We start from the raw sequence: 15,840 nt of genomic DNA, 5'->3' as shown, positions 1-15,840 counted from the left end.
TTTTATTTTTTAAAAAACAGACCTTCTTCCCTAGCAAAGTGTTTGAATTTGGTATGGTCTCATACTCTCAATAGGAGTCAGAGTACTAATGGAATAATGATGTGATTGCAATTATAATTATAAATTATTGGTAAAAATTCCTCCCCTCTCCTGCAATCAATAGCAGCTGAGGACAAGTTTCAGGCTAACAACATTCTGTGGCTTTTCTTGATCATGGGGCCTTATTGTTTCTTCAAGAAGCGTCCTGTGGATATGTTGAATATTTTAAAGAGTCCTGTCAAGTTTTACACAATCTGAGTCATTACTAATTATATATGGGGTTTGGATTTTTGTTTGGTTTATTGCCTTATGTCTGATTCAGCTGTAAAGTGATATTTTATAAAGCTCTTGTTCATTTAAAAAGTATCTGCCACATTTGGCTTAAGGTGTAAATAAGCTGGGTAGAGCCATTGATTGAAGTCTAATCCTATATTATTACCTTTGATAACAACATGTTTCCCTGAAGGTGCTGTATTGAGGCCTGATCTCCATCCATTGTCTGGTACCTGCCACCAAGCTACATTTATTTCCGTACAATATGCTCAACAACTTAAAAATGGAGGTTTCAGTTTAGAAAATTGTGTTATGTTCAAGTATTTTAAAATATTTAGCTGCTTGTTATAAACTAGTTGTAGATGATATATTGCAAAAGACATGGAGCTCACTTTTATCTTGGTGTATGTCAAATAATGTTTTAAAAAATGCACATTTTAACCATTTGCAACCTGTTTGTCCTTAGGTGTTGGTGGAATGAGCGTTGCATGTGTCTTGAAGAGAAAAGCAGTGCTTTGGCAGGACTCTTTCAGCCCCCACCTGAAACATCACCCTCAAGAACCAGCTAATCCCAACATGCCTGTTGTTTTGACATCTGGAACAGGGTCGCAAGCGCAGCCACAACCAGCTGCAAATCAGGCTCTTGCAGCTGGGACACACTCCAGCCCTGTCCCAGGATCCATAGGAGTTGCAGGCCGTTCCCAGGACGACGCTATGGTGGACTACTTCTTTCAGAGGCAGCATGGTGAGCAGCTTGGGGGAGGAGGCAGTGGTGGAGGCGGCTATAATAATAGCAAACATCGATGGCCAACTGGGGATAACATTCATGCAGAACATCAGGTAAAAAAATGTTCACTATTTCAGCTTTGAAACTTTCTTAATCGCTGTCCATTTAGGTTATCTGCTTTTAGTCAATGTCTTCAAAAGCCTAAATTGCTAATTTCATTTAGTTTAAATTAAAGAGTCACTTGTGTTAAAGGATGATTATTTTAACATTGTCAGTGGGTCATACAGTAGTCCCTCTCTATCGCGGCGTCATTGTATCGCGGGATTTTTAAAAATACCATATTTAATTACTTATCTTGGATTTCTTGCTATATCGCGGTATTTTGCGCTATGCCGCGGGATTTTGCGGTACTGTATACGTATGTTGTTAAAGTTATGTAGGTTTAAGAGTGTAGAATATGTTTAAGAACATAGGTAGTGTCTATAAAAGTGTGGAAAAGGTTAATAAGGGAGTGGGAAAGGTTAAGGGACTGGGAACGGTTTATAAGTGTGTGGGAAGGGTTTATAAAGCCTTAAAATATATATAAATACTAAAATAAATGTAAGGTTCCTACTTCGCAGATTTTCACCTATCGCAGGGGGGTGGTGTCTAGAACATAATATCCGCGATAAGTGAGGGAATACTGTATATCATTCTGGGGCTAAAAAGTAAACGACCAATTCATTTCAAAAAGGACTTAAGATTGTTTTAATGTGTAATTGCATTTCTGGGTATACTTTTTTAAACAATACTTTTTTCTTGCATATTCGTTTAAAAACTCTTTGGGCTGTTTAAAGGCCAAATATTTATTTTAGAGCCTTTCCTGTTGGATATGGGTGACTTGTTTTTAAGATGTTAATAGTCGAAAGTAGTAGGAAGTTGATAACAAATCAGCTGCTCAAGTGAAATTTATTTGAAATGGAACTGATATATATCTAATGTTTAGTGTCAAAGAGGAGTGGTTGTGGCTTTTAGGTTTTAACCAAACTTGTTTTATTTGGTTGATTTTAACATGCTTTTACTAATCCAGAACCATAGCTGGGATATAGAATATTTTACTGAGAAGAGTTTATTTAGCCTGGTATGTGTTTCCTAACTTCCTGATAGTGATGAAAGGGTTAGAATGTTTTAAACAGGCTATTCTTTGAAATTGGGCATAGGTTGAATCTGCAAAGGTTCATTTTATATTGCCACTATCTGAATACTTATATTGCCACTATCTGAATACTGACTAGCAAAAAACTGACATTTGTCAGTTGGCCTCTACTGCTTCTGTTCTGCTTCAGAAACAAATTAGGTGCAAGCATACTTGCAAATCTGAATTCTCAGTTGTACTTCCCCTGTTCCTTCAACAGAAATTTATTGAGCACATTGATAATAGGCCTTTGGTTTACTGGAATGATCACCTATCAGTGCTGCTTCATAAGCACCTACTGTGTGTAGGTGAGGTATACTAACGTGAGGTATGGGGGGGATCCTTGTGAAACTTAGGACACTTTTTATTTTTATTATATACCTATTAAGGCATTTATTTCTGATTTGCTTGGTGTCTTGGAGGAGGGGATCAAATTTTATTCATCTCAATATCCCAGTTCCTAGAATTTGGCATCTAATAGAATCTCAGAAGAAATTTATTGAATGTATGAGTCCTTAATCCTTTGGCCTTAAAATAAAGTTGGGGGAAAAGGACATTGTCATAAAGGTAGAGGCCTTGAATGCCAGGCTAAGATTTATTTCAGTAGGAGTAGCACTTTTTAGTGTGTACGTATGGGGTGGCCTTTAGTGGTATTTTCAGAAGATTGAGTTGGCAATATGGGATTGGAATGGGTAAGGACTGAGATTAATTAGATAACTACTCTTAATAGTTTTGGTGTGAGCAATGGAAAATAAGGTATGGATGGCACTCTTAAGGCCCTTGGGAAAGTGAAGTAATACAGGAAGATGAATACAGAGGGAGATAAGGTTTGGGGACAAGATAATTAAATTTAGTATTATACATGTTGAGTTTGAGATTGAGGCAGCTGTGCACAGAGAGAGACAGACAGGCAGACCGACAGACACACCAAGGTAGGAGGTGCTGAATTAGAGTCATCACAACACAATTCTGTAGGACTGGACACATGATATAATGAACAGCATTTAGGGAACTGAGGGTAGCTGCTATGTTGCAGATGTTGGTCACCCACAAATTACCTCTCCTGTAGTCATTATAGTATATTATAACTTACTGGTTTTGTTCTTTTTTTAAAGCTTTTATTTATTTTTAGAGAGAGGGGAAGGGAGGGAGAAAGAGAGAGAAACATTCACGTGCAAGAGAAACATCTCGATCGGTTGCATCGCATGACCTCAGTTGGGGACCTGGCCCGAAACTCAGGCATGTACCCTGACTGGGAATTGAACTGGTGACCTTTTGGTTTGCAGGCTGGTGCTCAATCCACTGAGCCTCACCAGCCAGGGCTATAGTTTATTGGTTTTGGTATTGATCTCACTTCCTGGACCGAACTGTTCTAGGGCAGAGACTCTTGTGTATTTCATGCCCCCTTCCCAGGAGGTGTTTGAAATTTTTGTGTTGTTTGAATGAGGGAAGACCACACAAGTTCTTGAGATTTCCACCAGGTAAAGTAATGGAGCTTAGAGCTCAGCTGTCCGGCTGGGAAACACGTGGCAACAGGTAGAGGCTGACTGGGCAAGCAGCAGTGGTGAGTGTAGTGTAGTTGAAGAGTGGAGGGGCAGCCCTGCCTGGTGTAGCTCAGTGGATTGAGCACTGGCCTGTGAACCAAAAGTCTCCATTTCGATTCCCAGTCAGGGCATGTGCCCAGGTTGTGGGCCAGGCCCCCCAGTTGGGGGTGTGCAAGAGGCAACTGATGGATATTTCCCTCTCTTTCTCTCTCCCTTCCCTTCTCTGAAAATAAATACATAAAATCTTAAAAATAAAAAAGCCCTATCAAATCATTAAAAATAAAAAAAGTGCAGGGGCATATCTCTAGGTGGAGAATCAGTATCCTCATCAGCCAGCCATGGTTAACTGTTTGGAGTAAGAGGGTTTCTCTGTCAGGTGGGTAGTACAAAAGAGGTTGAGAATCAGTGATGATGATGGATAAATTTACTGAACACTTATTCCTAGGCACTGGGTATATATTTCCTGTATTTAATCCTCAGTCCCATGAGGGAAGTAATATTCTTTTTTGAGAGATGAGAAAATGAAGTGTAGTTACCAGGTAGAACCTGTTTTGAAATTAGGTCTCTGATTCCAGTGCCCATGCTCTCTGTATATTTCTGCCTCCCTAGGAGTATTCTAGCCTTAAAAACTAAACCAAACCAAACTATTGCAACAAAGTAATACATTCTAAGTAACATATTCAAAGAATTATTTTCCTTGAATTGTAGAGTGACAAACTTGATAATAAGGTGAATACAAATAATGTTGAATTTTTTCCTGTAGTTGGAAGAGCCCCTCCTTTTTTTCCACAGGAGCAATAATGCTGAAGTGTATTCTTTTCCAGTTTTATTCTTATTACATGTGTATTCTAAGTAGTAATTGTGGGAAACTTACCTCTTTTGAGACAAAATAACTCAATATAAAGTGATCTTACTGCCAGCACATTCTGCAGTACCACTGGGCTATTCTTTTTTGGTGGGCCTGTTTCCTTTGCCTCTTTAAAAAAGCCTTTCGGGATAATGGAACAGAATTTAAGATCATATTGTCAGAATGCTTTTACCAGTGAGCTGGTGAAGTAAAGAATATCACAGGCTGTGATGCCAGCCAGCAGTGTTGGAGGGAATGGAACTATTTATTATACTGGGTACTTTACATTCATTTCTCTCAGTATTATTCTGATTTATAAGCCATCACTTTTTTATACTAAAACATTTTTTACCTTTGGAAGTTAGCATTTTCCTGCCTGATGTAGAAAATCTTTTAGTTTCTGAGTTTTCCCTTCCTTTACTAGTGAGCTCGTTAAGCTGTGCCAAAATATATACATGACTGAATTTTTAATATTTAAGTTTTATTTTCAAAGTGTGAAACTTGACAGATAAGTAACAGGAGGGCCATTAAATGAATTTAAAATATTAACAGCTTGAGAGCATGTGTTGAGGTAATATGCAGTCTTCAAAAATTCTTGCAAACTGAACCCTGGCTGGTGTGCTCATTGGATTGAATGCTGGCCTTCAGACCAAAGGGCTGCCAGTTCGGTTCCCAGGCAGGGCACATGCTTGGGTTGTGGGCCAAGTCCCCAGTTGAGGGCGTTCGAGAGGCAACCACACGTTGATGTTTCTCTCCCTCTTCTCCCTCCCTTCCCCCTCGCCCTATAAGTAAATAAATGAAATCTTAAAAAAAAAATCTTGCAAACTGAGATGTTTAAGGTGAAATTTAGAAACCATAAAATAATATTTTGAGGTGAGGAAGGGTGTTTAAATTTTTATGTTTATTTAAAAAAGTTGTAACATTTGCAAACTCTCTGGCCTTTCTGTATTTGTTTTCTTTCCCTACGTTAAGATGATAAGAATTAAGTACCACTTGTTTTTATTTATTCATTTTTTAAAATTTATTGATTTTTAGAAAGAGAGAGAGAGAGAGTACAGTGCATTGTTGTTCCACCCATTTCTGCATTCATTTTTTTTTTTCTTGTATGTGCTCTGAACTGGGATTGCACCTGCAACTTCAGTATATTGGGATGACACTCTTAACTGAGCTAGCCGACCGGGGCTGTCACTTGTCTTAATACAAAAAAAATGTTTGTAGTTGGTATACTGAGAAACTTAAAAGTCTCCATTTTGGGGCCAAATTGAGGTCTTTGGAGGTGAGGGAAAGCAGTCCCATTGGAAAAATAATGTATTTATTTTTGTCTGTTAAATTTACCCATTGTAAACAAGACAATGATGTGGATCAAGATACAGAACACTAGCCATGACTGGTATGACTCAGTTGTTTGGGCGTTGTCCTGCAAAGCGAACACATTTGATTCCCTGTCAGAGCACAGGCCTGGGTTGCAGGCTGGTCCCCTGTTGGGGCAGGTGTGAGAGGCAATGTTTCTCACACATTGATGTTTCTCTCTCCCTCTCGTTCTCCCTTCCTTCCCATCTCTAAAAATTAATACATAAAGTCTTTAAAAAAAGTTATAGAACACTAGACAATACACCTTCTTAACTAAATTAATAATTAAAATGTTACATAAAATTTACGTATGGCTGGGTAGTTCAGTTGGTTAGAGCATCGTCGCAATACGCCAAGATCGCTGTTTTGATTCCTGGTCAGGGCACATACAAGAATCAACCAGTGAATACATAAATAAATAGGGCAACAAATCAATGTTTCTCTTTCTCTTTCTCTCTTTCCTTCCCTCTCCCTTCCTCTCCCCCCACCCTTTCTCCTCTACCCCCCCCCCTTCCTCTCTCTAAAATCATTAAATAAAAAAATTCAGCCCTGGCTGGTGTGGCTTAGTGGATTGAATACCAGCCTGTGAACTGAAGGGTTCCTGGTTCAATTCCCAGTAGGGACACATGCCTGGGTTGCAGGCCAGGTCCCCGGTTCAGGGCATGTGAGAGGCAACCAGTCTCTCACGCATAATGTTTGTCTCCCTCCCTTCCCCTTTCTCTAAAAATAAATAAAATCTTAAAAAAAATTTTTTTTAAAATTTACGTATTTATTTTATCAGTATTTTTATAACTTAAGCTTTTTATCATAGTAGTAGTAAAGGTTTCATTATGCAAACGCCAAGGTCAAGTCTTTGCCTTGTTATGATAGTTTTATTCTCTTATTGTGAAATATGTTTTCTCTGTAAACTGTGAGATAAAGTAGGTGATGAAATAGGGAAAACATTTTAAGGTTGATTAGGTCAGTTGAACTATAGTCTCTACTGGATTTAAAAAAAATTATTTATTTATTTATTTATTTATTTATTTATTTATTTTTAGAGAGAGAAAGAGGGAGGGAAACATCAATGTGTGGTTGCCTCTTGTGCACACCCAACTGGGGACCTGTCCTTGCAATCCAGGCATGTGCCCTGGCTAGAAACTGAACCAGCGACCCTTTGGTTCACAGGCTGGTGTTCAATCCACTGAGCCAAACCAGCCGGGGCTCTATTGGATTTTAAGGGCCAGAGATAGGTGGAAGCTCAGTTCTGGGAGAAACATTTAGAGGATAACTCCCCAGGGCTTCCTCAGTTTTGCTTGTAGTCTTGGTGCTAGGATGTATCAGTATCCACTGTAAATTGAGAGCTGGTGGGAGATAATTCTGTATAGCCGTGCAAAAATCTGTGGATGAATCTTATCTTTGGCTCTCTTTGTATCCCCTCTTTTCTTCCACTTGGTGTTGCCATCTTTTAGTGGTATCTGACACTCAAATTTGACATGTCTGTCCTTATTCTCCAATGACTTTGAGATAATCCTTACACTTGAAATTAATAAATACTGCGTTAAACTGGGAGGAAGCTCAAGTATTCTCCATACTGGGAATTTCGACATTCCCTGGAGATCCTTTTCTGTTGTTTCTGCTGAATGAGTGTTAGACCATGAGTCAAGTCTTGTCTTTCTGGGTAAATTGTTAAAACCCCCCAGCATTGGGCCAGTGGCATTTAGTTAACATCGTGTAATAAAGCTGAGTAATTCCTGCTCTCATATTTTGTTTTCTTTTACATTTGTGCTCTTAGAGCCTTTAAAAACACTTTGGTGTTAACAAAGACTTGATGTTATGCTCTTGGTCAAAAGGACCATCAGTAGGCCTTCTTTGACTATAATTTAAGATTTTCCAATTTTACGAATTAGCTTCCAGTGTTAAAAATATTCACTCAGTTGCCGTATGGTACTTGATGGTATGTGCCTACTAGATGACAGCTTGCAGAGGTTAGGGTATATTTTTGTTTTGTTTCAAAGGTTTTTGGTGTGGAATTAGGGAAAAAAAAGTTATGGGATTGGTGGTACTGAGATGTAACAGTGGGAAAATAAGGATATGTCAGGAAAATGAAGGGAGTAAATACAGAGTTTAGAAATATGATTATAGAGTGGTGGGTTACAGAATTTTCTCTGGGTGTCCCTGTGGCCAAAAAAAAAGAGGGAAATGTGATGAATCATGAGATTTTTCATAAGAGAAAAACAGCAGTTACTTAAGAGCTATGTTTCAGATTTTAGTTATGGATGTGCTTTGTAAACTGTAAAGTGACATGATATTGTTTTTCATCACACCTCTGTACTTGCAGAAGAAATACATCTTTTGTGCATGTTGTGTCCGTTTTCTCTCAGGCAGCAGCATTTACTGAATACTTTCTACAGGTTGAGCCTGAGTACAGAATTATACTTCTGGGTATTGTAGAAAGAATACTTAAAAAGTTTAGAATGTAGAACTGACAACATAATGCTAAGAGAGTTGGAGATAGTGTAAGTAATAGTTTTTTTTGTTGTTGTTGCCTCTTCCCTGTTTTTACACTCAGTTTCCTTCTGGGTACAGTAAGGAGCCAGTATGGGAGTGTGGCTTCAGCTTAATGGACTACTCTGGCATTTTGCTCCCTGCTTTGACTATTTTAAGAAGTGATGGTCAGTGATTGGCAACAAGGGAGTTTAATATTTTGGGAATTTGATTTAAGAACTTGGGTCTGAAGGGTGATACGTTGGTGATAAAACCTGCAGTTGAAGAGCTATTGGACCTTCTCCAGAGAAATGTTCATATTTTTTCATTGTAATATTTTTTGAGAACTGTTGATTTTAAAGTATCTTATTAATGGCTCCAGAAGACTTAGCAGACATGGATTAGTCTGTTTATTGCCTTTAATAAGTGCTCTTTTATGGTCAAAATAACTTATTTAAAAAATAATTTTTTTTTGAGAGAAGGGGAGAGGGCAGAAAGAGAGGAAGAGAAACATCCATGTGAGAGAGAAACATCAACTGGTTGCCTTCCATATGGTCCCTGACTGGGGACCGAACCTGCAGCCTCAGCATGTGCCCTGACCGGGAATCAAACCAGGGACATTTTTGGTTTTTGGAATGAAGCCAACCAAGCCACACCGGCCAGGAAGACAGTACCTTTCTTAATGTTTTTACAAATCTCATCAGGAAACTTTTTAAGTTTGTGGAAATTTGGTTTTCCTAATGATTTGTAAAATAACTGCTTTATTGATATATAATTCATTTAGTACAGTAGTCCCTCGCTATATCACGGTTCACTTATCACAGCCTCACTGTATCGTGGGATATTTTAAAATATTATATTTAATTACTTATCGCAGACTTTTCGCTATATCATGGGATTTTGTGGTACCGTATACATATGTTGTTAAAGTTACGTAGGTTTAAGCGTGTAGAATAAATGTAAGGTTCCTACTTCACGAGGGGTGGGGGTCTGGAACGTAATACCCGCGATCAGTATTACGGAGTTGTGCAGTCATCACCACAGTCAATTTTGGAACATTTTCCTCAACCCCAGAAACCTGCACCCAGTAGCAGTCTCTCTTCAGCTCCAGGCAACCACCAGTCTACTTTCTGTGTCTATGGATTTGTCTTTTCTGGACATTTTATACAGACGGTATTATACAGTATGTGGTCCTTTGTGACTGGCTTCTTTCACTTAGTATGTTTTATTTATATTTTTACTTTTAAAGATTTTATTTATTTTTAGAGAGTGGGAAGGGACAGAGAAAGAGGTAGAGAAAACACCAATGTGTGGTTGCCTCTTGTGCACCCCTAACCGGGGGCCCACAACCCAGGCATGTGCTCTGACTGGGAATCAAACCTGTGACCCTTTGGTTTGCAGGCCGGCACTCAGTCCACTGAGCCATACTAGCCAGGGCTCACTTTTTATGTTTTCAATGTTCACCCATGTTTTAGCATGTATCAGTACCTCATTTCTTTTTACTGCTGAATAACAGTCCATTATATAGACATATACTTCATTTCATTTATCCATTTATCAGTTGATGGACCTTTGTGTTATTTCTGCCTTTTTTGGCTGTTAAATCAGCCAGGGCTTAGTACCTAAAGATTTTTAAAGGTGCATATGTCTCTAATGTACAGATACAAAATAACAAATTTCTTCAGTGGTGCTAGTGCTGGTTAGAAATAGAGGTAGGGAGCGTTAGTTTATCTACAACTTTATACCATCAATTTTGAAGCTTTCCAAGTGACAAGTTTTCCTGTGTTAATATAACTTCTTCATCTATGATGAAAGAGGTTTTGTTTTTTTGTTTTTTTTTTAAAGATTAACAGCATAAGTAACTTAAGCCTGGAAAGAGGAATATTTAAATTACGGAAAACAGCTGTTTTCAGGACACTGTACGTTTACATATCATGAATAAACAGTCAGTTGATCTGTTAATGATAAATAATTTTTCTCTATTAAAGAAAATTCCCTAAGGACTTCAACAAGGGAACGGTTCATTAGCCTAATTCTCGTTATTGTATGTATTTAAAAGCACCATACTTTCTGTTAATTAAAAAAGTCTTTTAATTTGCTAAGAATTATCGAATCAAATTGTTCTTTTTTTTCCCAATTGTCCAAATTAGGAAGACACTAGTTATATGGGTCAGAAGCCTAGCAAAATGATGAAAATATATTGTTCTTTCTCTGAAGAAACTTAGGAAGAAATTATAAAAAAGTTGTTTTAAAGTGAGAATTTCAGTTGAGTGTCTGTATTGAAATGGGTGCTGAGATGGGGCTATAGAGTGAGAGGAATTTTGTATTACAGTTCATTTATTAATATTATCTATAAAATAGCTTTAAGCTCTATATTTATTAAGAGTGATGTACATGAAAAAAGGACTAGGAGGAAATATAACAAAATACTGCTTCTATTTGTGTGGATAGGGAGGTTACAGATAATTTGGTTTCTTGTACATTTTGTATTTTTCAAATTTCAAACTGACATTTTTATAAGTTAGAAAGACCTTTTATACCTTCTGTTAAGAGCTTGGTTTGCTGTATTGAATGAAAAAATTGGCTGATACATTTACAGTGAAATTTTGGTGTTGGAAAAGATCTTGGAAATCATTTAACTTTTTTCAGTGCAGTGATCTCCTTTATATTAATTATCTCTGTTTTAAATAATAAATAGTTTAGCCCAGACCTGTGTGGCTCAGTTGGTTGGGTGTCATCCTGTAATGTGAAAGGTCTCTGGTTCGATTTCTGGTTAGGTACATGCCTGGGCTGGGGCCGGTCCCTGGGGCCCCTCTGGTCAAGGCTCATGCTAGAAGCAACCTGTTTCTCTCACACATTGATGTTTCTCTCCTTCCCCTTCCCCTCTCTCTAAAAATAAATAAAGTCTTTAAAAAACTTTTTTAAAAAACAGAGGTTACTAGGATAGGTTGAGTGTTTCCAGTGACATCTGCGGGTAATTTTATTATTGAATACTTCCTTAATGTATCTAGAAGTAATAATGACATGGTGTGCTGGAACTGTTCTAGTTTTTTACATATGATTTGAACCCCCAGTAACTGTTTTTATCATTTCTATTTTATGGATGAGGAAATGTAGGGTCAAAAAAATGAGGTACTGTGTTTTAAGCTCTCATAGATGTTGAAAGTGATTAGTTCATGCTCTTTTTACTAGACCTGTTTGGAGACGTGTAGTCAACTTTTCCCTAGAACACACACATAGGCTTCTTTTACACACCACACAGTGTAAGCCCTACTTGCTGCTCATTTATTATACTTTAGGGACACCAGCAGAATTGAGTTTATGTGTCTTAATTATAGGAGGCCAGTGAAGGATATGATGCTTTCCCAAATGGAACTCATTGGTTTCCTTCGTTCCCTATATTCTATTTCTGTATATGGCATCTGCATTACAGGCATCCTAGGGATCTTAGATTCCTACCTCCCGCCTTGAATAGTTCCAGGGCTGTATTCATATTGCCTTATTTGATAGGTTCATATTTCTTGCTAGAACATTTACAGTATTCTGACTGGTTTTCTGTAACCCTTCATCCCCATACACACACTTCTTCTTCTGCCTATTCTATGCTGCTGCCAATTTGATATTTTTGAAGACAAATCTGCTTATGTCTCACCCTTGCCTAAATTTTGTTTTTTGCTTTTTAATTGCTTTTAAGTAACTTCTGAGCTCCTCAGCATAGCCTGTTGGCCCTTTGCATTTTGAGCCAGCTTACCTCTCCAGCTTTACTGGCACTTCACTTCAGCTGTGCTAAAGTGTTTGTAACTTTCTGAACACACATGCTATTTTTATAATTTGTGAATTCTTCAACATAGTTGTTGTGCTGTTTTGATTTATGTAGTTTTCCCTTCTCATCTACCTAGCCACTCCCTCATCTTTCAAACTTCAAGTAAAAATATCTTCATCTTCCCCTTTAACTCCTCCTTTTCATGAAGGTTGGGTGTCCTCTTTAGATGCCACCATCATGTTTAGTACACATCTAATTGAAGCGTTCAGCTCTGTGTATTGGAGTTGAATATTTACTTTTCCCTTCACTGTTGAATGGTAGGAAACTGTTTCAGTAATGAGATTCTTGGGCTTAAGTTCAGACCTAACTGAATGAAAATCTCCAGTGATGAGATGCAATTCATGTATTTTTAAAAAGCACTCCCTGTATACCTTGGTTAAGTCCCACCATGATGGTTTCAGCCTTTTGTCTCCAGCACCTGGTAAATAGTATGTATCTCATAAATGATGGATGAATACATTATGTCATCAGACATATTGAAGAGACTTATTGAGTGGTATGTTTTATATTGAAGACTATTAAGATGTCATTTTGAATTGATAAGGTATAAGGTGGATCAGAATGTAGGGTCTTGAATACTGAGGTGCTTTTGGGCCTGAAGGTAAGGAGCCCGTAAGCATTTTTGAAGGGCTGCAGCCTTTTTTTTTTTTTTTGGTTTCTTGAAAGCATATCAGAGATAGGCAAACAAGGTGCAATAGGAACAAGGTTAACTTTCCTGAATTTGTAAAACATTGAAACTTTGTTTTTGTCCCCAGTCACATCACATATTGGGAAACAGTGCCATATCTGTTTCAACTTTTCATGGTTTATCCTGTTCTCAGAAGTGAATTTTATTTTTTAAATTGGATTTATTGGGGTGAAATTGGTTAATAAAATTACATAGGTTTCAAGTGTACAGTTCTGTAATACATCATCTGTATATTGTGTTGTGTGTTTGCCATCCTAAGTCTAGTCCTTTTCCATCACCACTTATCCCATATCCTCTTCTACCTCCCCCCGCCTAGCAGGGAGTTTTATCAACTAGAACAGTTCAAGAAGATCACATTCTTTTCTTTTTTTACAAAAGATTTTTATTTCTTTTCAGAGAGAGTAGAAGGGAGGGAGAAATGGAGAGAAACATTAATGTGTGAGAGGAACATTAATTGGTTGCTTCTCACGGTTGCCTCTCAAACTGGGGACCTGGCCTGCAACGCAGGCCTGTGCCCTGACAGGGAATCGAACCTGTGACCTTTTGGTTTGCAGTCTGGAACTCAGTCCACTGAGCCACACCAGCCAGGGCAAATGCTGGTATTCAGTGCAGTTATTGACAGTGAATGGAAAATTCATAAATAAGATAATGTAGTAGAGTTTGCAGCCACTTAAGCAAAAAGAGAAGCTTTTTGTTCTTTTCCCTCCAGTAATCAAGAAGAATGCTGATTTATTTATATTTTATTGGAGCGATATAATAACTTTTTGCTTTTCTTACAAGATAGGGATAAGAGCCACCTGCATTTTCAGATCCTTAAGATTATTAAGGAGATTATGATAAAGCATATAAAGAATTTGTAGGACAGGGCCTCGCATGAAGAAGTAAGTCTCACTGATTATTGTTTATAATACAGATATATAATGAAGCAGAAGATGCAGTGGTACAGACTTACTAGGTTTTCTCCCCCTTAATGATTAAATTCAAATTAGGTTAATTCTCATATTTCATTTCATCTTCTCATTGCTCAAGTTTCTTTTACTTTTGTCTGGCTTTTTCTCACTGGTATCTCCTTTCCGTAATGGTTTTTGGCACCAACTCTTCTGCTTATATTGTTCTGGATCTATGTTTGTGAAATGGAGCCATCATGATTTAGGCTTACCTGTGCAAAAAATCCCCCAGGAGAGCAAACAAAGGTAGGTGTGGAGGAGAAAAGCATCTGACAGTGTAGATTTAGTGGTTGAGGAAATAAATATTCTAGTAAAGGCAGTTATAGTCTCAAGTTATAGAAATCTATTCTAATTAGCAAAAATTCGGGGTATTAAATAAATTGAAGGGATTATCTCTGAACCCCAGAGCACTGGGAGGCTTTGTGTTTTCATAGGGGTTCCATAGTCTCTTGTCTGCTTTTTTTTTCAGTGCATTCTTTCTTTTCTCTATGTTGATCATCATCTTTTGCTAATTCACCAGGTTATACTTAATCCAAAATGATAGCCACAACTTCCAAGTCTTTAGGAAATTTCAGTTTGTTTCTCCATAGCTATCTGGCCCAAATACTAAGAGAGAAATCTGATTTGGTCAGCTTATCTTTTTTTTTTTTTTTTTTTTTTAAAGCAGGTAGTAGGGGAATACTTTTGGTATAGTTGTTTGTAGCCAGAGGCTGTGGGAATCATGAAATTTCCCTTTTTTAGGCATGGGTCTTAAAACTTGTCTGTTACAGAAAATAATTTTTAAAATGTTGATTGTTGGATTTTATTTTTTCAAGTGGAGTATAGCTCTTGAGTTACTCTTTTAAAATATAAACTTCCAGTGTTATTTAATAAGTACCAATTCAGTGATACCCTTGAGTCTGAGTTTTGGTTCTTCTGTATAAGCAACAGAGAACTGGTTTAACTGGCTCAACTAAAGGGACATTCATTGTAAAGACACAGTGAACAGTTACAGAACAGTAATCCAAGGACAGGAATGCTAGCAAAGTAAGGCCAAGCAAGAACTGAACTAGAATGCTATCAAAACTTCGTCTTTTTTAGATCTTTTATTCTGGATGGTCTGCCATGGTATCTGGCTTTATTTTGTTCTTTGAGGTTTAACGTCCAGTAATAATATCTGCTTCAAAAACTGATAAATTATAATTCATATTTGGATCATTAACTTCTTTATTTTTTAAAAAGATTTTAGTTATTTATTTTAAGAGGGGAAGGGAGAGAGGAGGAGAGGGTTGCCTATAACACACTCCAATTGGGGACGGGGTCCATAACCCAGGCATGTCCCCTGACCAAGAACGGATGACCGTTTGCTTTGCAGGACAACGCTCAACCAATTGAGCCATGCTGGTCAGGGCTAGATCATTAACTTCTTACATTTGGATTCCTATGTGTCTGAGTCTTAGTTTCAATTACCTGTAATGTTGGCTGGCAAAAAGAGAAACAAATTAAATATAGAGGTAGGAGAAGAATCAGAAAACTGTAGTGGTATAGAAGTCACAGAATGAAGGAATTTTAGGTGACGTTACTGAGATTCTTTTTAACAAAGGGAGAACTGAAAGAACATAGACTTGAGCTAGTGAATAAATGAGAATAAATGAGAATAAAGAATGGAAGTTTCTCTGAATTGATTATTTAGCAGGGAATTGAGAAGAGAAAAATGCTAACTTTTGGTTAATAAGTTAGATGTTCACACGATCTAGGTACTTCTAATATATTGATTATGAAAATACCAAAATAGAGCCTCCTACTCCCCTGAACCTCCCCACACCAGGAATAAGCAAAGAATGCCCTGTACTAACGGAGAGTAGGGAAAGAAGGGATCAATGTGTGGAGGAGGCATTTCAGTAGCTTAAAGAGAATAATCTTTGAGGTATATACAGTGGAGTACATGCCTACTAAGTTGGACATATTGTCTTATTTAATCAT

General features: G+C 37.6%; 1 protein-coding gene across 9 annotated transcripts in view; it reads left to right on the top strand.

Moving 5' to 3' along the window:
* PUM1 (pumilio RNA binding family member 1) overlaps nucleotides 1-15,840 on the top strand; it is a 113,327-nt gene that overhangs the window by 3,330 nt on the left and 94,157 nt on the right. For 8 of the 9 annotated variants that reach the window (XM_090268977.1, XM_090268978.1, XM_090268975.1 and 5 more), the window contains exon 2: nucleotides 779-1,152. In XM_090268977.1, coding sequence (XP_090125103.1) covers nucleotides 790-1,152 — 363 coding nt within the window. In that variant the 5' untranslated portion in view covers nucleotides 779-789. Of the gene's footprint in view, nucleotides 1-778; nucleotides 1,153-15,840 lie in introns of those variants that run through there. The other variant, XM_090268976.1, reaches the window with a different exon arrangement.

The sequence above is a fragment of the Furipterus horrens genome, unplaced genomic scaffold, assembly GCF_987537825.1.
Source record: "Furipterus horrens unplaced genomic scaffold, mFurHor1.1.pri manual_scaffold_3, whole genome shotgun sequence".
In the NCBI taxonomy this organism is placed as follows: domain Eukaryota; kingdom Metazoa; phylum Chordata; class Mammalia; order Chiroptera; family Furipteridae; genus Furipterus; species Furipterus horrens.
This window is presented reverse-complemented; position numbering and strand designations above follow the sequence as displayed.